The sequence below is a fragment of the Callithrix jacchus genome, chromosome 7 (assembly GCF_049354715.1).
Source record: "Callithrix jacchus isolate 240 chromosome 7, calJac240_pri, whole genome shotgun sequence".
In the NCBI taxonomy this organism is placed as follows: domain Eukaryota; kingdom Metazoa; phylum Chordata; class Mammalia; order Primates; family Cebidae; genus Callithrix; species Callithrix jacchus.
Genome location: NC_133508.1, coordinates 28,402,968 through 28,424,892, shown reverse-complemented (window position 1 = coordinate 28,424,892; position 21,925 = coordinate 28,402,968). Strand labels below are relative to the sequence as shown.

General features: G+C 36.7%; 1 protein-coding gene across 8 annotated transcripts in view; it reads left to right on the top strand.

Annotated features, from left to right (window-relative positions):
* Positions 1 to 21,925, top strand: part of MPP7 (MAGUK p55 scaffold protein 7) — a 255,825-nt gene that overhangs the window by 179,998 nt on the left and 53,902 nt on the right. For 5 of the 8 annotated variants that reach the window (XM_078329683.1, XM_078329681.1, XM_054258553.2 and 2 more), the window contains 5 exons: positions 4,997 to 5,078; positions 5,634 to 5,719; positions 8,943 to 9,017; positions 9,228 to 9,424; positions 9,903 to 9,967. In XM_078329683.1, the coding sequence (XP_078185809.1) occupies positions 4,997 to 5,078; positions 5,634 to 5,719; positions 8,943 to 9,017; positions 9,228 to 9,424; positions 9,903 to 9,967 (505 nt within the window). Of the gene's footprint in view, positions 1 to 4,996; positions 5,079 to 5,633; positions 5,720 to 8,942; positions 9,018 to 9,227; positions 9,425 to 9,902; positions 9,968 to 19,680; positions 19,720 to 21,925 lie in introns of all 8 variants that reach the window. The other 3 variants (XM_078329680.1, XM_054258552.2, XM_035307007.3) reach the window with 1 other exon arrangement.

Below are 21,925 nucleotides of genomic sequence, written 5' to 3'. Positions count from 1 at the left end.
AGATAATTTTTTTTTTTTTTGAGATGAAGTCTTGCTCTGTTGCCCAGGCTGGAGTGCAGTGGTGTGATCTTGGCTCATTGCAACCTCTGCCTCCTGGGTTCAAGTAATTCTATAGATCAATTTTTTGTTTAAGGAAATTATACTAACTCAGTAAGCAGTCCCTTTTATAAAAAATTTTACAGAGATAATAATTATCAAAAAGCTAACCAGAATTTATTTTTTCAATCTAACTTGAAATTTTCCATGCTCAATTTTTAAACCAAAATGACACAGAATAAATTCAAAATAATTATGTAGGAAAATATGTCAGTTTTATCATATTAGGTCCATTTTTAATCTATTTTGCATTTGCAGACTATGCCATAGGATTGATGACTTTTACAGTATCACATGTAATGCGCTCTATGTTTTTGAGATTTGATCATATTTTCATGCAAATATGTTGCACTGGGAATATATCAAGCAATTGTGGTAAGAGAGTTTGGAAAGCAGTATGGAAATAGAAGTCTTTAAGAATGAAGGGTTCAAAATGAAGATTGATTCAAGTGGTAGTATTATGTAGAAAGTGAGAGATTGTTCTTTGGTCTGTAGTTTACCCTCCAAGCAAAGTAGAGTCAGGAGATACAAGAATATTCTATTAGGGCACTTACCTCTCTCTACAATGAGACCCTTATGCATTGGATTGCTTTGCTTTATCTACACATTCCAGAAGTGGTTTTATCCTGCCTATGGCTTTAAAAAGCTTCTGTGTGCCAGAGACTCCCAAGTTTATTTATTTATCTTCCAGTTCTTTCTTCTAATCCTGAAATTCATATATCCATCTGTCTATTCATTATCTCCATTTGGAGGTCTAATAGACATCTCAATTTTCACATATCTAAAAATAAACTGCTGATCTTTGTCCCCAAATCTGTTCCACCCTTGTCTTAACCCCTTTTAGTTGATGGCAATTCCATCCTTCCAACTGCTCAGCCAAAAGACATTGAGCCTGTCTTTAATCCCTCTCTTTCTTTTGCATTCTATAGACAATCCATTGGGAAATCCTTTTTGACTCCACCAATAATATCCAGATTCCCTTTCATCACCTCTACTCCTGCCAGTCAGATCTGTGCCACCATCATCATTCCCTTGAATTATTGTGCAGAGTGAGCATCCCAAATCTGAAGATCTAAAGTCCAAAATGTGCCAAAATGTGAAACATTTTGAGTGCAGACACAAGCTCCAAGGATATGGTCATTGGAGCTTTTTGGATTTCATATGCTTGGATTTGGGATGCTCAACTGACAAGAATGCAAATGTGCCCAAATCTGAAAAAAATGTGGAATCTGAAACATCTAAGCATTTCAGATAAGGGATTCCTAACATGTCTTAACCTCTCATTAATTTCATTGCTGTAGTACTTGCCATCCTTCAACTCTTAACACAGTAGGTGGAGTGATCCTTCTAGATGATGTCCCTCCTGCTGTTCACAACTTTGCATGTTTCCTCTTTTTCATTCAGAGTAAAGTCCTGCATCCTCACAGTGACTCATAAAGCACAGAAAGCACATAGCTGGCTCCCTTCTACCTTTGACCTCTTCTCTTCTTGCTGCACCTCTTCTACTGGGCTCCAGCCATACTGGCTGCCTTGCTCTCCCTTGAGCATTTCATTCACAGCCCCCTTGGCACCTTGCATTGGCTGTGTCTTCCTTTCCTTCCCATTGGCTAACTTTTTCACCTCTGTCCAGTCTTTGTTCACTCAGATGTCATCTTCCCAGTGAGTCCTGTGTCTTTTCATTGTCTTTCCTCCACCTGCCCTGGCATCCTGGTCTTCTCTTTCCTGCCCTATATCCCCTCCCACCCCTGCAGTATTTACCACCTGATATGGTTTGGCTGTGTCCCCACCCAAAATTATCTTATAGCTCCCATAATAACCATGTGTTATGGGAGGGACCTAGTGGGAGATAACTGAATCATGGGGGCAGGTCTTTCCTGTGCTGTTCTTGTGATAGTAAATAAGTCTCACAAGATCTGATGGTTTTAAAAATGGGAGTTTCCCAGCGCAAACTCTCTATTTGCCTGCTGCCTTCCATGTAAGATGTAACTTGCTCCTCCTCGCCTTCAACCACGATTGTGAGGCCTCCCCAGCCACATGGAACTGTAAGTCCATTAAACCTCTTTCTTTTGTAAATTGGCCAGTCTTGGGCATGTCTTTATCAGCAGTGTGAAAACAGACTAATCTACTACGCTCTAACACACTGTATAATGTATGCAATTATTCCATCTTTTGTTTATTGTCTTGTCTCCCCCATTAGGATGAGAAAACAGACATTTTTTTCCTCAGTTTATTATAAGCCCTCATTGAATACAGAAGAAACCAAAGGGTGAGCATTAAGCACAACAAACAAAGTAGCCCTATACTGAAAAACAGTACAGTCCACAGAGGACAGAGATTGGTTCCACTTAACTAATTCTGTGTTACAAACCACTCCTGTATGTTGTAACTAAAACAATATTATTTTGGGGGTTGATGAGCTCAGCTGGGAAGTTCTCACTTGGAGTTCCTCATGCATACACTCAGATGGTGGTGGCCAGAGTCAACTGAGGGCTCCTTTATTTATACAACTGTTACCTGGGCTTGGAGCTGGAAGGTTGGGGGCTGGCCAAGTATCTCTTTCTCTAAGTGACATCTTCACTTGGCTAGCTTGGGCTTCCTCATGGCATAGCCGTGGTCATGATTTCTTTCTTTTTCTTTTTTTTGAGACGGAGTTTCGCTGTTGTTACCCAGACTGGAGTGCAATGGCTCAATCTCGGCTCACTGCAACCTCCGCCTTCTGAGTACAAGCTATTTTCCTGCCTCAGCCTCCCGAGTAGCTGGGATTATAGGCACACACCACCATGCCCAGCTAATTTTTGTATTTTTAGTAGAGACGGGGTTTCACCTTGTTGACCAGGATGGTCTCAATCTCTTGACCTTGTGATCCACCCGATTTGGCCTCCCAAAGTGCTGGGATTATAGGCGTGAGCCACTGCGCCCGGCCCAGTCGTGATTTCTTACATGTCAGTGAGATGTTTCCAGAGGAGTGAATGGCAGCTACAGATCTTCTTATAGCCTTTGAAGCCTCAAAACCATTTTTAACACTTAATGTGGGAATATGGCATGCAATCTCCCACAAAAGTAATGACAGAATGGACAGAATGAACTTATGAATGCAAGGTTATGGGAAGATAGAGGTTAAGCCATATTGGATGATGATTAAGATGAATGTCCAGTGTCTCTGGTCAGATTGCCATAAACAAGTCCTGAATTTTCCGTATACTAGTTGTCTGATCTTAGACAAATTATGGCCATTTGATATGCAATTTCTCATCCAGAAACTATGGATAAATAGAGTTAGATTACTAGGCTTTTCTGCCATTAGGCATATTTGGTGGGAAAATTTGTGCCATATTATTAAGGAAAATGAAAGTTGATCTAATCAAACTAATTAGTCATATTGAGAATATTACATTTCCAGCCATTTTGTCAACGAGTTAGAAATTCAAATAAAAGCAGAAAGTACCAATAATTGGTGAGTCTAAGGTTTATGACCATGGAGAGATGTTCATTCAAGTTTTTGGCTTTGAATGCATGCATAGGCGATGGAAAATGCTGCAAAATGCCTGTCACTTACTTCTTCGATTTTTTTTTACTATCATTAGCTATGTATTTGATAGTTACATATGAAGATACTTATTACAGATGGACTCTTACTTTGTTTACATATCTGTTCTTTAATGATGATATAAATGTGTTTATTGACAAACTCGAGAAAATTTCCACTTCTTTGGGATGAATTCTGCCGCCACTGAAAAGCATACCTTTTTAGCAGTATTATGCAATGTTGGATGGCTTTGCAAAACCAATGCCAGATTCTTAAAAGGAAAGTCATGGAAAGGCTTTCAAAGTAACCGCTTGTGCCTGTCGTTCTTTCAAAGCAGCAGTTAATTTGCTTCTGAATATCTGTAAGTGAAGAGTTTTTGGCTTCTTTTTGAGATTGTTTCCTAATCTTATGCCAGTACTTAGTTCTGTTTGTACTAGGTACAATCCTAGTTCACTAAAACCATGGAGTAAGAGCTCTTTCTTCTAATCATTTGTCTTAGACTTAGGCAACAAATATGACTAATTTCTGGGTTTTAACTTTTTTCTTTTTCTTTACAATTATCACCAATTTTTTTTTGAGATGGAATCTTACTCTGTCACCGAGGCTAGAGTGCAATGGCATGATCTCAGTTCACAGCAACCTCCGCCTCCCAGTTCAAGGGATTCTGCTGTCTCAGCCTCCCTAGTAGCTGGGATTACAGGCACCTGCCACCATGCCTGGCTAATTTGTACTTTTAGTAGAGACAGGGTTTCACCATGTTGGCAAGACTGGTCTCAAACTCCTGATTTCAGGTGATCTGCCTGTCTCAGTTTCCCAAAGTGCTGAGATTACAAGCATGAGCCACTGTGCCTGGCCTGTTTTTTTATTTTTTAATTTTTTAACTATGGTAACTGAGTGCGATAGAAGGATCACTGAACTAACTGAAAGTCAAATGATCTGTGTTTTAGTTTCCTAACATATAGAATCTGTTGTCTATTAGTGTAATTATCACTATTCCACTTTCTTGATGGGATACTCTAAGGATAAAATGAAGAAATGCTTTAAAAGAGTAAAAACCAAACAGCATTCAAATACAAGGTATTTTTATAATGGAAAGAAGGTATGTTTATTTTACACAATTTCGAAGAGTTGAAGATTTCAAAAATCTTTAAATTGGGCTGAAACCCTTAGATGCTGTGTAGATAGAATTTCCTATATCTAGTCATGAGAATAGATATTATAAGCCAAATGGCATGATGTCTATTCTTCCCGCCTCATTTATTTTTTTTTGTAGTTGTTTTCCCTTTTTTCAGATGAATGTCCTTATTTCCTCCCTTTTTCTAACACCCAATACACACATTTACCCACAAATGCTTTTTGTTTTTGTTTTAAAAGGGAGCTACAATTAAGAAGGATGAGCAGACTGGGGCGATCATTGTGGCCAGAATCATGAGAGGAGGAGCTGCAGATAGAAGTGGTGAGACCTTAAATGTTAACGGAATACAGACAAGTCACGTATTTTGTGTATAGCATTTCCAATAGATTACTAAGAGGAAGATCATCTTTGGATCTAATACAGCAAAACAAGTAATAAGATATTGTTTTCTGTGTTGAAATGTGAGAGCCTATTTAAATAAATGATAGATAAATATTACTCTCTGGTCTTGTACACAAGCATCCAAAGCTATATCTAAACTTGTTTCTGTGTTTCTCGATTGAAAAGTACTGCTAAGAGCATGCAGCCTTTAAGATAAATAAAAATTGTTTTATTAGTACCAGATATCAGTAATGTGCATTTCTAGCCAAAGACCAAGCTGCTGCTACCATTTGTTGTCCAGAATTACTATGTTGTGAACTTGAGTCACTGCTGTGGAGAGGCATAGAGGCTGAAACCTGAGACATGTGAAGGTCTCTTTTCCAATCGTTAAGTGTATTAAGTGCACCTGACAATGCTTTAATTATGGAAACAACTGCAAATTATAGCTTCTGTTGTGGGTAACACTGCTAATTTACCAAATCTCCTATTTCTCAGGTCTTATTCACGTTGGTGATGAACTTAGGGAAGTGAACGGGATACCAGTTAAGGATAAAAGTCCTGAGGAAATAATACAGATTTTGGTAAGCTGTAAATTCCTTTTAAAGGTGCAATAAAAATAAAATTGAATCAGTATATTTCAGACTTTTAGACTTGGTTTGACATATACAGGATTTGGATTCCCAGCTCCATCACTTAATCCCTGTGTGTCCTTGGAAAATACCCTAATCTATTCATCCCTCAGTATTTTCATTTACAAAATGGGAATAAGAGGTAACTATCCATCTGGAGTGTTTTGAGGATTAAATGAGGTAGTATATAAAGAGTTTTAGGGCAGAGTATAGTGGTTAATGCCTGTAATCCCAATCACAGCACTTTGGGAGGCTGAGATAAGCAGATCACTTGAGATCAGCAGTTCAAGACCAGCCAGGCCAACACAGTGAAACCTGTCTCTACTAAAGGAAAAAAAAAATTAGCTGCACATGGTGGTGGGCGCCTGTAGTCCCCGGTACTTTAGATGCTGAGGCAGGAGAATTGCTTGAACCTGGGAGATGAAGGTTGTAGTAAGTTGAGATCGAGCCACTGTACTCCAGCCTGGGTCTCAAAAAAGAAAACCAAAAAAAAAAAAAAAAAGTTGAGCACCTGTCCTGAGTCTGTACTTAACAGATGTTGTCTACACTGTGGTTGGTGATGCATTTATCTTTGTCTTCCTCCCACTGACACCATCATATTCTAGGATATAGATCATAGCAATACAAATTAGTCAAACTAATTTAGATGTCTTTTGAAATCTGACACTTGAATAAAATTATTTTAGGCCTCGGCAATATTAATTCTAAAGTTCATTTGTGAGATAAAAGGAAGGGAAACTCTTTGATATATGAAAACAGACTGGAAACCTATAGCAACTAGAAGAGGTTTGAGTGTGTCTTAAATGAAAACTTAGTGTATGGTTAAGGTGGTATTTTAAATTGGTGGGAAGACAATGGAACCATTTCATAAATGGTATGAGGTTAATGACTCAGAAAATAAGGTCAATTTTTGTTTTACAATACATAAAAATAAATTCCCAGCAAATTAAATATTTAAGTGCAAAGTTATCACAAAAATTGTGCAATAAAATGTAATATACAAGTTTTATAATTGCAAGGTAGAAAAAGACTTTTTAACCTTGGTATGGAAATCAAATAGAAAAATAACAGATGTGTCTACTCAAATTCAAAACTTCCTTTGCAGCAAAAAGGTGCCATAAAGAAACATAAAAGACAAATGAGATTGTAGGAAAAATATTTTCTATATATATAATAAAAGGGTACTATTTCAACATAGAGGGAGATGATAAAAATCAATAAGAAAAACATTTACAGAAAAAATCAGGAAAGCATTTGGACAAATACTTTATGAAAGAAAACATAGATATCTGGAAAGTGCCAGGTTACTTGAGGTTGGAAAGCTTGATGATGCTTAGAGTTGGTCAGGGTATAGGAAAATAGATATATTTAATGATTTGGGGATGGAATAAATTATTAGTAGAACATTTTGAGATCTGAAACTATCAAAATTTTAAATGTGCATATCCTTTAATCAAGAAATTCAACTGTTGGAAATTAATCCTCATGCAATAATTTGGTAAATATGTATAAACAAAATATTTTTAAAACATATGGAAACTACCAAGAAAGTTGCATTGATCAAGTAATCATTCATCTATATGCTAGATTATTGTGAGGCAATCACAACGAGAGATAGACCTATATGGCTTAGCAGTAATAATAATAACAATTGCTAACCTAGATGGAGTTCTTTATAAATGACACTGTCGTAAGGACCACAGATCCATTAAAAAAAAACACATACAAAAACTAGAAAAATAAGGGGAGATTATAGAGAAGACTTTTGTTTTCTCTCTACCAATGCAATTCAGTATTACAGTATAAGAATTCTCAATAAGATTTATGAGTGCCTTTTACAATAAGCAATAGCAATGATATTGCTATTTTGAGATAAATCAACCCTTTATAAAATTCTGTTATTTATGTATACAGAATCCCATTTTACTTAAGTTACTGTGTTGCACTAGAGCTGCCTTCTTAAAGGTTGCCAAAGCTGACTGCATGCACCATTTCCCAGTTCAGCTTTCAGCAACTTCATGCTGGTGAATTGAAATTGGCTATAATGAAAGTATTTCTACCATGGAAATTGACAGACAGTACATATCTTTCAAATGTGCCAAGTATTTAGTGCTTTTGTGGAGCTTACAATTTGGCAGGAGTAACATATCTTAAGAAATAATTGCATACATAATTAAATATGGCTACAGTTAGTGCTAAAAAGAGAGAGACAGAAAATGACATGAGAGTATATTTAAAAAGAGATCTTGTCTGACATAACAAAAGTTTGTGGGTGCTGGTACCTGTTTTAATGAAGTTAGAATAGGTACTCAATCGTTTCATCTTGCAATGAATCTCTACATTTTACTCACCAGAATACAATAGATATGAATGTTCTTTATTGTTTTTTTCTGATAGGCATTGCCACTAATTGAATAATGTGTTTTATAACCACACTATTGAACAATATAGGTGTTTTGTTCCCCAAAACATGGATGCTGATACTTAAATGTAACTGCCTGAACCATCCTGTACATTTTTCCCTTTTCTTTTTTTTTTTTAAGAGAGTGTCTTGCTCTGTCGCCTAGACTGGAGTGCAGGCTCTGTCGCCTAGACTGGAGTGCAGTTGTGCAATCACAGCTCACTGCAGCCTTCAACTCCTGGGCTCAAGAGACCTTAGCCTCATCACCACACTCCGCTAATTAAAAAATTTTTTTGTAGAGATTGGGGTTTTGCCATATTTCCCCGAATAGTCTCGAACTCCTGGACTCAGGTGATCCTGGCCACATTGGTCTCCCAAAGCGCTGGGATTATAGGCGTGAGCCACTGCACTCAGCTCTTTATACATGACCTATTCTAGTCATTTAATACCATGTTTATTTAAGGTGTTGTGCATATTTTGTGTGTTTCTATTTTGAGGAAACTTGGATGAGAATCTATTTAGTGACAGTTTAAAAGTACACAGGAAGTAAAAGTGGATTTAGGAGTTAATGTTTTTTAACTTACGCTACAAACTTCAGAGCTTTCTTTCTCACATTACAGGAATTTCTACAAAAACGGTTTCCTCCATGTAGTCTATCTAAGAGTAGAAACCCCAAGCTTGTAAATTTTCAGATGCATTTCAGTTTCTACCTATTTTGCCTTATTTTTCCTTGGCTCTGGTTTTCTTATAACTCTTTCTTTCATCTGATACCAGGCTCAGTCTCAGGGAGCAATTACATTTAAGATTATACCCGGCATCAAAGAGGAGACACCATCAAAAGAAGGCAAGGTAATCATTTCTTCAAAACATTTTGTGTGTCTGTGTGTGTGGGAGGGAAGTTGTGTTTTTCCATCAAACACATATCCACTTTGTCACAACGCATTTCTTTTAATATTCTAGTTTTAAAATTATTATGTTTTGAATCAGAGTTAGGAGAATATAGGGCATTTCTTGTATATTTTTTATCTTTATTCATCTTCAGTGAAACTTTTCTTCCAGATGTTTATCAAAGCCCTCTTTGACTATAATCCTAATGAGGATAAGGCAATTCCATGTAAGGAAGCTGGGCTTTCTTTCAAAAAGGGAGATATTCTTCAGATTATGAGCCAAGATGATGCAACTTGGTGGCAAGCAAAACACGAAGGTGATGCCAATCCCAGGGCCGGCTTGATCCCCTCAAAGCACTTCCAGGAAAGGTGAGCTACTGGTACATAATAATGGCTTTTCTCCAGCTGACCTTTTGTTCTCTGCAAAATACCATTCTAGCATTGATGTGATAAAATATGCTATGAAACCTTGCCTTAGGATTTTTTATTCCTTCGGTTTGGATTTCTGTTTTGTCTAACTAAGTATGATGAATGACCAAAAATAATATGACAGCACCGGGTCATATTAGATTTTTTGTTATGAAGCAAATGGAAAATAGCACATTAATATCTTGAAACCCTGTTGATGTAAAAGGTGGGGAAAAAAAAGACCATTGGTTTTGGAGGGAGGGAAGATAATTTACAAAAATGTGAAAGTGGACGATTTGTTTCTTAATTTGAATAAATTTCATTGCATTCATTTTTTTATCTAACCTTTAAGTTTTTTCTTAAAACTAAATATTTTGATGTTGTATTCACCTTAGATCTGTGCTGAAAATTGATAGGCTTGTTGACTTTCTTCTCCCAGGAGACTGGCTCTGAGACGACCAGTAACATTGGTTCAGCCCCTGAAGGTTTCCAACAGGAAGTCATGTAAGTTTGTTAATAAGAATATAGAGTAACCAAACCCTGCTATTTAGTTTTTACTATTAAAACAGGTGCTCGTGGCACAACAAAGGGTTCTATATTACCCTAGCAATAACTTTGGGATCATCATTTCTCAGGAACAAACAAATACGAGATTCGTATTTGGAATATTAATGTGAATCTTTTGGAGAAAAGGGTGGTTGAGGTTGTTAATAATAAATCTATGACTCACTCTTTAAGAAAGTAACTGCTATTACTACTCTCTTTGATTTCCAAATGTAGGTACTTTATTAAATGTCACCTAAAATGCAGCTCTTATTTTTTCAAAGACAGGAGGTTTGGGTTAGATATTTCTTGGTAAAGATTAGGGAGAAACAAATCTGTTGATTTGTATAATTTCTTTGGCACAAAAGCAACTATGCTCAAGACCAATTGTTCTTAACATAATACTTCTGACCTTTAGCCTGTCCGTTTGGAGTTATCGCTGGACTAGATTAAAAGAAAATGAGAGAAAGACAGAGGATGGCTACTCTATGACTATTGAAAAACATAGTGTGGATTTAAGCACTTTTTTTCTTCTTTCAACCTAACCTTCTGTCAGCTTTTCTTTACTTCCCACCACCCACCTCCTCAAGTCTCCATCCCATAAATTTCCTATTTCACCTCCTCTAGATATTTCATGGTTCTAGGTATTTTAAGAGGAAAAAACCAGCCCTTTGTTTTCAGCATAGAAGTTGTACATTAAACAGTGAAATGACCAAGTAAATGGCCCTGGAATTTTACACCAACATCTGTTTTTAGTATTGTTGCATTTTTCGCATCTCCTGTGATTTCTGTCAGTTTGCAAAAGCGTATAGCCCAGGAATCACATTAGAAGGGAGCCAAACCGTAGTTGAGTATAAATCTCACAAGCAGGCAAATGCTTAAAGTGGAGAACTGATTCAAAAGCCTGCTTGTTCTGGCTACATTAAGTCTGCCCTTGTCACAGAATGCTACACATCTTCTGACATCAGAAAGCTTAAAGCTTTCATGAGAACGTTGCACTGTTCGTAAGTGTGATGACTTTTCACTAGCCAACTCACCAACAGAAAGGAGTTTGGACGTATCCACCTGACTTGCTTTTTAAGGGATTTTTAAATAGGGGGCTTACACATCTCTAATATATTTGGAAGATGTGGGATAAGATATGTGTAACTTAAAAATGAAAAAAATATAATTATACTTGAATCTGGATCAACTCTGAGTCCTAGGCAACTTAGAAATTTACTGTTTGATATTATTATGAATTTTCATTGATTCAAAAGTTTTGATAAGTGTGTATGTGTTTCTTTAAAAGAACTGTATGTACAAAAGGGATGCATTGCTTTTTAATAGCTCTCCCAAACTGGTTTCTGTATAGAATATGAGGGTGAGGGGTGTGTGTGTGTGTGTGTGTGTGTGTGTGTATGTGTTTGTGTAGCAGTATTAATTGTAACAGTCATTTTGTCTGTTGATTTGTATAATTTCTTTTTTATGTTAATACTTCAGTATTTGCATCTGATAAATGTTTATTCTAGCATTTATCTTTACTGAAGTGTCCTCATTTGACTAATTTGGTTTTTTGCTGTGTCTGCCTCTTGAATTCCATTCAGAAATGTTTGCTGGTCCTCCTGTCTTTCTTTCTTCTCTCTCTCTCTCTTTTTTATTAAACTAGCTTTTGATTCAAACTGAGAGATGCATTATTCTTTTTTATATATGTTATTTATTTTCAAATAAATCTGGTCAGAATTATCCTTATTAAAACATAAGCATCTAACAAACATGGCCTTGTTCAGACAGACAATATATTTCTGTGAGAATTAAAGAGAAGATTAAGAATTGAAATTCTACTTGAAATTTTCTTGAATATTGTCTCACAAAAAGTTAAAAATTATGTATAAATCATTGTATTGATCCGGAACATTTTAAATGGCATTTAAAATCACTTTAACCTATGTTTTGATGATGATTCTTTACATAACTAAAACTTGTAAAGGCCATCTGATCCACTACTTTCTGGATTTTGATATTTGGTACTTAGGGTTTTAGAATACGTAAGTTAAATGGAAACTTTCATTATCATGCCCTTTGCTGAATTATGGAAAAATGCTATGAAGAAAAACAGCAAATTGGCATAAAATCTTTTGTTTTTATGATTTTGAATATTAATAGAATAGGGTTTTTTAAAAGTTTCTGATTTAATGTAAAATTTTTAAAGGAAGAATAATTCTATCATGTAGATGTTTATCAATTTAGTTTTAAAATACAATGTAAAAACTTTCTCCACTAATTTTTACAAGTGTACTTAAAACCTAGGATGAAATTGTAAGTATCAGATTTGAATTAATGAATCTAGTGATGTAATAACATTTACCAAATTAGCCAGTTAACTTTTTTCACAAAGCGATTGGTTGTATTACTCTTTTTCTTATTCTTTATTTTGCTCTTTCTTTTATTTGTAGTGTATCACCATAACTTAAGTTTGCATGGAGGAAAAGTTCACGGAAGATGGCTCTGGAACTATAGGGTTTCAGTTAATATCAATATAGAAGTAAATAAGAAAGGGCACATCCCAATCTTATTATCTTTGCATATTTGTATTTGTGCTAGAGCTCTAGTTCTTGGCTCCAAGGTAAGTAAAATCAGGAGCCATGATAATAACAACCACTGTAGGCTTTAAAACTAACCTCCTTATGCAAAATTCATAAGTGTAAGTCAGATTCATCTTTGATGCTTGGTTATTTCTTCCTCTTAAGAATCTTGGTGTATCTAATATCAACCCAGAAGAATAAAAAAGTCTTTCAAACCAAAAAAAAAAAAATTACCTCTTAAAATAAAAAATTTCTGAAAACTAAAACTTGAACTCTTAAACCTAAAATCTTTCTAAGTCTTAGTAGCTGGATATAAGGACTTGTGTCTTCCTCTTTCTCCTCCTTCTATTATTTTTGGAAGAATTGCTTATCCAACAAAGATATTTGTAATGGAAATTTGTTTCCACCCCTCCATCATCTAATGATAGGTTCCCACATAATGGATTTGTATTCGTAATACAGACCTTGAAGTCTGATAGATTTTCTTTAGATGACCAGCTTTGAGATTATTACATAAAAGATATAGCTTAAGTGTTCCGGAAATGAGTAAAAGTGAATCTTATGTCCCAGATAGCATGTAGGAGTAGTTTTGCTTGACAGAAACTTGGCAGCTTTCATTTCTTGTGTCAATATAATTTAAAGTACTCTACTTTTCTTTCTAAAGCTTCTTTTTATAGTTTGGTTGCATATATTACCTACCCGTAAAGAAAGAAATATGATTTTTTTGAAGTATTGTTTGTTTCTTTTCTATTGAAATCTGTTAAGAATAGTCTTCCTAATGACATAAAATTAATTTAACTTTAATTTAATAGGATGTAATTTATATTAAATATTTAAATCCAGTATATATGGTCTTCAGAAAGGAGCAAGAAAAAGCTCTTATCCATGTAATATATTTTACAACAGAATATTCAAGCATGATTTTTATAGTGTTATTTCCTTTTGTAGTTACCAAAGTATAAGAACCTAAAAGTGTCTAATATTGCTGACTGAATAACCTTAATTCAAAATTTTTGTTTTATAAAATAACTCTTAAAGAATTTTTGTAGTCAAAGAAACAAATGTACAATTTTTCAACCATTTAAAGATTAGAAAGCAAAACACAAAATATTTTATTGTAGAATTTGTTTTAACCAGTCATGATTGTTATTATGCAGGTAAAAAGAATTTTTTTTTTTTTTTTTTGAGACAGAATCTTGCTCTGTCACCCAGGCTGTAGTGCAGTGGCACAGTCTTGGCTCACTGCAACCTCTGCCTCCTGGATTCAAGCAATTCTCCTGCCTCAGCCTCCCGAGTTGCTAGGATTACAGGCGCCCACCACTATGACTGGCTAATTTTTGTATTTTTAGTAGAGACAGGGTTTCACCATGTTAGGCTGGTCTCAAACTCCTGACCTCATGATCCATCTGCCTCAGCCTACCAAAGTGCTGGGATTACAGGCATGAGCCATCACATCTGGCCAAAAAAAAATATTTAACTGAAGCCAAAGGGTATCCATTTAAGCAAGGTGTAACCTAGTTTATTCGAAGACAAGCATTTGTCAGTTGATAATCACAATAGGCAACAAATGAATTCAAATACTGAGTAAAAAAACTAATTCACTGCACACGGTACCAATAGTTTGGAAGGTCCAACAATTAAAAATAATATATCACAGGACGCTACAAGTCATTGTAATAAAGCTTTTCAAGTTGAGTAAGCTCCTTCTTCCTGGATTCTTAAGTAATTTTATTTGTTGTTTTCACACATAAAGTTAATTCAAAAACAAATACGTTGCTTATGGTGTTACATGAAATTTGTATGTCTAAAACATTGTCAAATATTTTCTTAATATTGGTGGGGTCTTGTATACGCAGAAACACATGGGATTTTAAAAAATACCTAACGTATTTTTTCCCTAATACTAATACTCTTTGGAAGATGCCAGAGTTCAGAGTTTGTGTGGAAAGAGGTGTAGATGAACTAAGCTGTAAATTTCACATCCAATTACTTACATCACTAGGTGGTTGAGGTTCAGAACGTTCTCATTGTTACTGCTCACGCTTAATCTCAGTGAACTGTGTTCTCCTGGTATTCCTGAAGATGTTCTTTCTGAAACTCTCAGGGTAGATGCTTCTAGTCTTCCCATAGGAAGGGTTCTCAGCCCTATTGTCTCTTGGATTTTGTCCTAGAGACCCAATGCCATGCAGGTTAGAAAGTGTTAGTTAACTCTTAGGGGTCTGATCTGTGGTTGTGGATTATTGCAGACTTTTAGGAGGAATTGCAGTAAGGGGTGGAACATATAGGAAAGTGGTTTTTAGTATGGGAATTTGCCCACGTGAATAACAGCACACTAGTATAGACACAGTTTCTCCACTAGTCAAAGAGTGTCACACATGTCCCTTGCAGAGTGACATCCAGTGGAATGGGACATTTACTACTGTCCATTCTGCAGGGCTCACTACTTGCTTTTCAGAAGAACCTTTCTATTCCATTCTCTGAAGACAGCATATTTATCTCTCTCTTAAAAAAAAAAAGTTTTTCTTTTTTTGTGACAGGCTCTCACCCTGTCATCCAGGCTTGAGTTCAGTGGCACCGTCATAGCTGACTGCAGCTTCAAAGTCCTGGACTCAAGCAATCCTCTTGTCTCAGCCTTCTGAATAGCTGGGACTACAGATGTGCACCACCTCACCCAGCTAATTTTTAAAATTTTCTCTAGAGATGGAATCTCGCTATGTGGCTTAGGCTGATTTCAAACCCCTGGCTTCAAGTGATCCTCCTGCCCTGGCCTCCCAGAGTTCTGGGATTATAGATACGAGCCACTGAGCTCAGCCACTTTCATCTTTGTGAGACCTTCTTGGCCTCCCCTTTGTGATTTTTCTGACTTTCCTCTCCTGCTCTAATGTGCTTGAAGATAGCAGATGGTGGACTCTTGATAACACTGGGGAGAGGAGCTGGCCTTCCCCAGCTCCTCCTAGTGGGAGACTCTCCCTTTGGATATTGAAGTTTTGGGGAGGGATGGGCTGGTGGGGCAGTGGGAGGTCATGCTAAGTTGATAGGAAACTTGGAAGAAACATCATGTCCCTTGACCTCTCTCCTGCCCATTTCTAGTGAGAGACTTGAGTGATCAAAATGTGGTTTTGCCATGATTAGCGTAGCATTGAATTAAAAACTCAAGACTGGAGCCAGATGGCATAGGTCCAAATCCCAATTTTAACATGTACAAGTAGTTTGTATTTTATTTTTCTTTCTGATTAGTTCTTGAGCTCTCCCTAGGGAGTAGCTATATACTCTAGCCCTGCCCTGATGCAGGGGAGATGGTCATTACTATCTGCAGTGGTGCCTTTCATGGGATACTTCTTTCTCCTTTTGGAAGGCCTAATGCCTAAGTGTCCACCTGTGACCAGATGTCCTCTCTCACAGGGACTTGATTATATTGACAGACACTCTTGGGGCTCTTGTCTTACCTGTGTCACTCACTCTCTAGGAATGTCCTGACCAGGAAAAACCTTAGATTCAGGTGTGTTCGGCAGGTGAGACACAGAGGAGGCAACATGAAATAGTGGGAGTGCGTGAAATAGCAGTGGCAGTGTATTACTCACAGATCCTGGACGGGAGGGCAGCATGCCTCACAGGGCCAACAGGAAGAGAGGAACTGTCTGGGACACAGATTCAACTAGTGTGTGGGGAGCAAGAGATGAGGGGGCCAAAACCTTCACTGGGGTCCAGGGCATTACCCAAGCAAGTTTTCCTTCTGGGAGTTCTAATTAGTGGGTGTAAAGAAAGCAGGCATGAGTTCCGTGGAGTTACGCTATGACTGAGAGGTGGTCACTGCAGCATATCTGCACGGTCCCCGTGGTGTGTAGAGTCAAATAGGCTGTATCTGTACATCCCATAGCGAGGTGGTCGCCAGCAAGCAGTCATATGAGGCAGATTTCTGGATGGGCTGCCTTGAAGAACTGGAAGGAGGCAGAGAGCTGAAGCTGTGTCAAAGGTGACTAAGCCCTGTTTCTGACATGAGAAAGTTAAGCCTAGATTCACAATGGATGTCAAAGCAACATAAAATTATGAGAATTCACTCTAGGGTTCTTTCTTATCTGAAAAAAAATGGGGATGATAGTACTGACCTCATAGATTGTTTGGGAATTAAATAATTTTGTGTATTTAGTGTACACAGAACAGTGCTTTCTACATAGTAATAATTACACAACTGTCACAACTCTTCTGAGATCAACCTTTTGTATATTTTTTCCTCTTTGTTCAAACTTGCTAAGTCTAAGATACTCCATTCCTTTCCTTTTCTTACTGGATGTTTATTAAGCATGATACTTGCTACTGAATATATGTGTGGGGTTGTATCAGTAATATAAAAAATATCATTCTCTTTCTACTTAAAAATTTTATGGAGAAACATTCTTTTGCAAATTTATACAGCATATTCATGACATTTTATTAGAATATTACATATATACTCTATGTAATATAAATTATAGATTTCTTTGTGAATTGGCATTGGTATTTTAATTTTTTGTTGGTTTTTGTGATATGGCTTTTATCATTTGACTTCCATGGCACTAAGTCTTTAATTGAGGGTGCAATATTCAATTTATCCTATTGGTTCTATGAAAAAATAGACTCTATGCTTAACAACTCACTTTATAATGGAGTACATGAGATTCCAAAATGATCCATCCAATGTCCATCATGCCTAGCTGTTTGCATACACCACATCATATAGTTTATTCTTTGTTTTCCAACAATTTGTTTTAGATCCACATGACAGGTAGAGCTACTAAGACATGAGCATAAATAAGTCACAACTTGGTAATTCATAACACGAGCCTGAATAATAAGTATTTGCTTGTGATATTTGCTGATACTGGTCAAACCAAGCCAACATAATTTAAGGATCCATAGGTATTTGAAAAATAAAAATACAATGGTATACACTTTCCTGGAAGTGTTTTCTTTGGCCACGATTCTGTAGCTTGGAGAACTGTTCTGATCACTCCTGTTTCCTCTGAGGTCAGGTAGTGAAATGCGTCTTACCTTGACTCATAACTCTATTTGCCTCCGCAATATTGCCAGTACTTTTTCCACCCTTACCTTAAAGCGAGTCTCTGAAGTCTTATTTAACTTTTAAATTGCTATCCTATTAGTAATTTAGGAACTGTTTAGGATTACTTTCTAAAATACATTTCATCAGATAATATAGACAGAATGAAAAGAAATGATTCTGCATAACTCATTTGATATGTGTAATTACACTGATAATTGTCAGGTTGTTAAATTTACGGGATATTTAGATATGTTTATGTTAAGGACAAACTTTGTTGTTTCTAATATCCTTTCTTCTTTCCACTATTTTTGTCAAGAAATTTCTTTTAAGTATTGAACAGATTGATTTACAAAAAAAAAAACCCAAAACTATTCTATGAAAATAAATATAATCCCCTTATTAAAGATAATATTTTGAAAAAAATGCTAAAGATTTATGTTCTGGTTATTTTTCCCATTTGGTTATTTAATAAGCTATGTAAGGACTATGTTTTGACAACTCAAGTGTATGCATTCTTTTTAAAACAAACCTACAGTGCAGCCTAAAATGTAGTTTTAACCTAAATTCTGTTTATTTATTGACTGATAATTTTGAAACATTTAAAATACATTTGTTTTTTCCTTTGGCTTTTCTAAGATGAGGAAACAGTTGAGTGTGGTAGGTGGATTTTTTTTTTTTCCTTGGGTGCAACATCTTCCTATTTTAATTGTATTTTCTGCACATTTAATCATTTCCTTTCTCATTTTCTTTGTGCTTCTCAGAGGAAATTAAAGGTACATGTATAAGTTACCCTGCAAAGTCTAGTAATTTTATTTAGTGCACATATATGTAGGATTAAATGGAATATAGCAAGCAACTTATAAAAATACGCTATTGTACCTCTAAACTTTCATCTTAACATTACAATACCAAAAATTGTGGTTAGACTTTGTTTTAGAAAGAGATATACGTTTTTTTCTTTAGGCAGCAGAAATATAGAATGTAATCTGAAATAGCACATTATATCTTTCTTCTGTCAGTAGTCTCAAATATGAAAGAAATAAACAGTATTCAAATACATTGGCAGACTTATTTTGACGTAGGGTCTAGGGGCATCTTCTCAATTACTTGAATTTTGTGCTATGTTGCTAGTTCCAGAAAAAAGAGGCCTGAAATAATAAGTACCCAACTACTTAAATAAAGTTTTAAGATACTTATAGCCCAGTATTTATTTAACTTCAAAATACTAGCACATTGCTTACTTTACAAATGTTTTTATCAGTTCTTTTTTATAAAAGCAGTATCATTCCCATGTTACTTCCCAATATTAAATCTCTACTTATTAATAGAAAGGACGTCTTTTCATCTTAACCTTTCTGTCTAATCCAATGAGCCAAAATAAGTGCTGTATTTTTACCTATTATCAAAGAGCCTGGTTTACACAAATAAATTTACTTTGGGGGATGAGGTGGTATCATTTTCTTAACTTTGAAATTATAGGCTGGGCGTGGTGGCTTATGCCTGTAATCCCAGCATTTTGGGAGTCCGAGACAAACGGAGCACCTGAGGTCAGGAGTTTGAGACCAGCCGACCAACATGGCGAAACTCTGCCTCTACTAAAAGTACAAAAATTAGCTGGGTGTGGTGGTGTGTGCCTGTAATCCCAGGTACTCAGGAAGCCGAGTCAGGAGAATCACTTGAACTCAGGAGGTGGAGGTTGCAGTGAGCCGAGATCATGCCATTGCAATCCAGCCTGGGCAACAGGAGCGAAACTTCATCTCAAAAAATATATATATATATCAGAGAAGTCATGTATAATTTTTCTTGGAACTGCACCAAGAACCATTGAAGAAAGTTGGGGGAATTAAAAAAAAAAAAAAAACAACCCTGCATGATATTTCAAAATATCACTTTAAACTTAAATATAAAACAAACCGTTTTATGTTTAAGAGTGGCATTGCCAGGGCTGTTCTATGCTGTGCTTTACCTAATTGTTTTAAGTGGTTTATTTTTTGCATCTGCGGCTGGCCTTCTAACTGTTCTGCTTTATTTCTTGGCTTTTGTTCTGTATGCTTTTGCACTCCATCCAGAAGATGCTGACTATGCTGGTAACAACAGTGGAACCTATATAGGTGAGCACTTGGCCATGGAAGAGGATCTCTTTCTTTCTGTTGCTTTCCTTGAAGTCATTACCTTGTTTTATCTGAAATGAGCGCATTTGCACTCGCATGCTCTGAGGTTCGGTGGGGGTGGCATGCACCTTCACGTTACACAGGCTCAATGGGCTGGACACAAAAGGTTTCCTAGTGTGCTTTGGTGATTATATTCCGGAAATGTTCCAGATGCCCTATCTTTATATTGTCTAATTTATATTTTTGATATAAGGTAAAAGTAATTATATAGTTTCTGATAGAGAATGAGAAAGCATCCTATTGGCACTAAGCAGTTTTACTCAATTAATGGCATCTGGACTTTTCTAATTGCCTGGTTAACTGTGAATTATTCAACACTTCTAAATAACCTTTTTCTTCCCAACAACTTTCTGCTTATTTTTTGTGGTCATTGTTACCGTTTTGGAGTTGGAGTCTCACTCTGTCATCCAGGCTGGAGTGCAGTTGCACAGCCTCAGCTCACTGCAACCTCTGCCTCCTGGGTTCAAGCGATTCTCCTGCCTCAGCCTCCTGAGGAGCTGGGATTACAGGCACCCACCACCATGCCTGGCTCATTTTTGTACTTTTAGTAGAGACAGGGTTTTGTCATGTTGGCCAGGCTGGATTCAAACTCTTGACCTCAAGCAATCTGCCCACCTTGGCCTCCCAAAGTGCTGGGATTACAGGTGTGAACCACCATGCCCAGCCATTTTTTGTGTATGTTTTCTTATGACTTATTATTCCCACAGTCCCTCCTAAGCACACATTGACTGAGCAGCCCCAAATATAATGAAGACTTATTACCAACTTTCTAATCTATATTGGCAGAAAAAATTTCTAGTTTGGAGATGCCAAGGGTTGTTATATATAAAAATACCTAGAAATTGCTCAAGGCATTAAAATGATCTTCCCCAATGTTTTACTTTCAAACTTTCCTATGATTGCCACATACAAGCATTATGATAAATTCTCTGCTTTTAGTAGTGAGAGCGAATGAATGGTATAGAAACAAACTTTTATTTTATTATTATTTTTTGAGATAGGATCTGGCTCTGTCACCCAGTATGGAGTGCAGTGGCATGATCTCGGCTGTCTGCAACCTCTGCCTCCCAGGCTCAAACCATCCTCCCACCTCAGCCTCCCAAGTAGTTGGGACTACAGGCCTGCATCACCATGTCCAGCTACTTTTTTTGTATTTTTAGTAGAGTTGGGGTTTCACCATGTTGCTTAGGCTGGTCTCAAACTCCTGAGCTCTAGTGATTCACCTGCCTCAGTCTCCCAAAGTATTGGGATTATAGGCATGAGCCACCATGCCCAGCCAGAAACACATTTAGAGATCAGTGGCTTCAGCTCTCTTATTTTAAGATTAATAATTATGTATGATGACAATATCTCCTGGTTATTGAAGAAATGCACCAGAAATGGTATTAGGTATTTACTGTGTATTATCTCTAATACTGTGAGGTTAGTGCTATTGCATTTATTTTAACAAAAGGAAACAAAGGGCTAGAAAGTTTACAGTATTTACCTGAGGACTCAAGGATGGTAATGGAGAATCCTGAAGTTACATCCCCATCTGCCAAGACAGAATATTTATACTGTATCTTTTATAATTGCTGCCCTTTGATTTTTCATTTTACAAAACAAACTAGAAAACCCTTTGCAGACATATGGAGTATTTCAATTTCTAGGCTACCGAAAATCTACTAAGTAAGAATTGGATGATGAGAGAGATTTTATTAAAATTATAGTAATTCTTTTACTCATCTCAGAATAATACAGTGTGCCAGATACCCTGTCCATCCATTAACACCTCCCCCTCCATTACCGGAAACTGTAATGGCTTAAAACAGAAGCATTTATTCTCATGATGCTGTGGTCAGCAATGTGGTTCTTCTGGGCCTGGATCAGCTTGGTGGATCTGTTCAGTCTGGGGTCTTGGCTGGGGTCTGGTTGGTTTGGGGATGCTCAGGGGGGTGAACTTGTTTGTATTTCATGGAGTCTTTCACATTCTGCAAAGCTAGCCCATGCAGTGGTCTCAGAGTTCCAGAGAACAGCAAGAGAAAACAGTCTCCAGGATGTAAATGCTCAGGAAGCCTCTGCTTGCATAAGATCTGCTAATATCTCATTGGATGAAACAAACTTCATGGTCAAGCCAGGGTTACTGTGGAAGGAGAACCCATGAGAG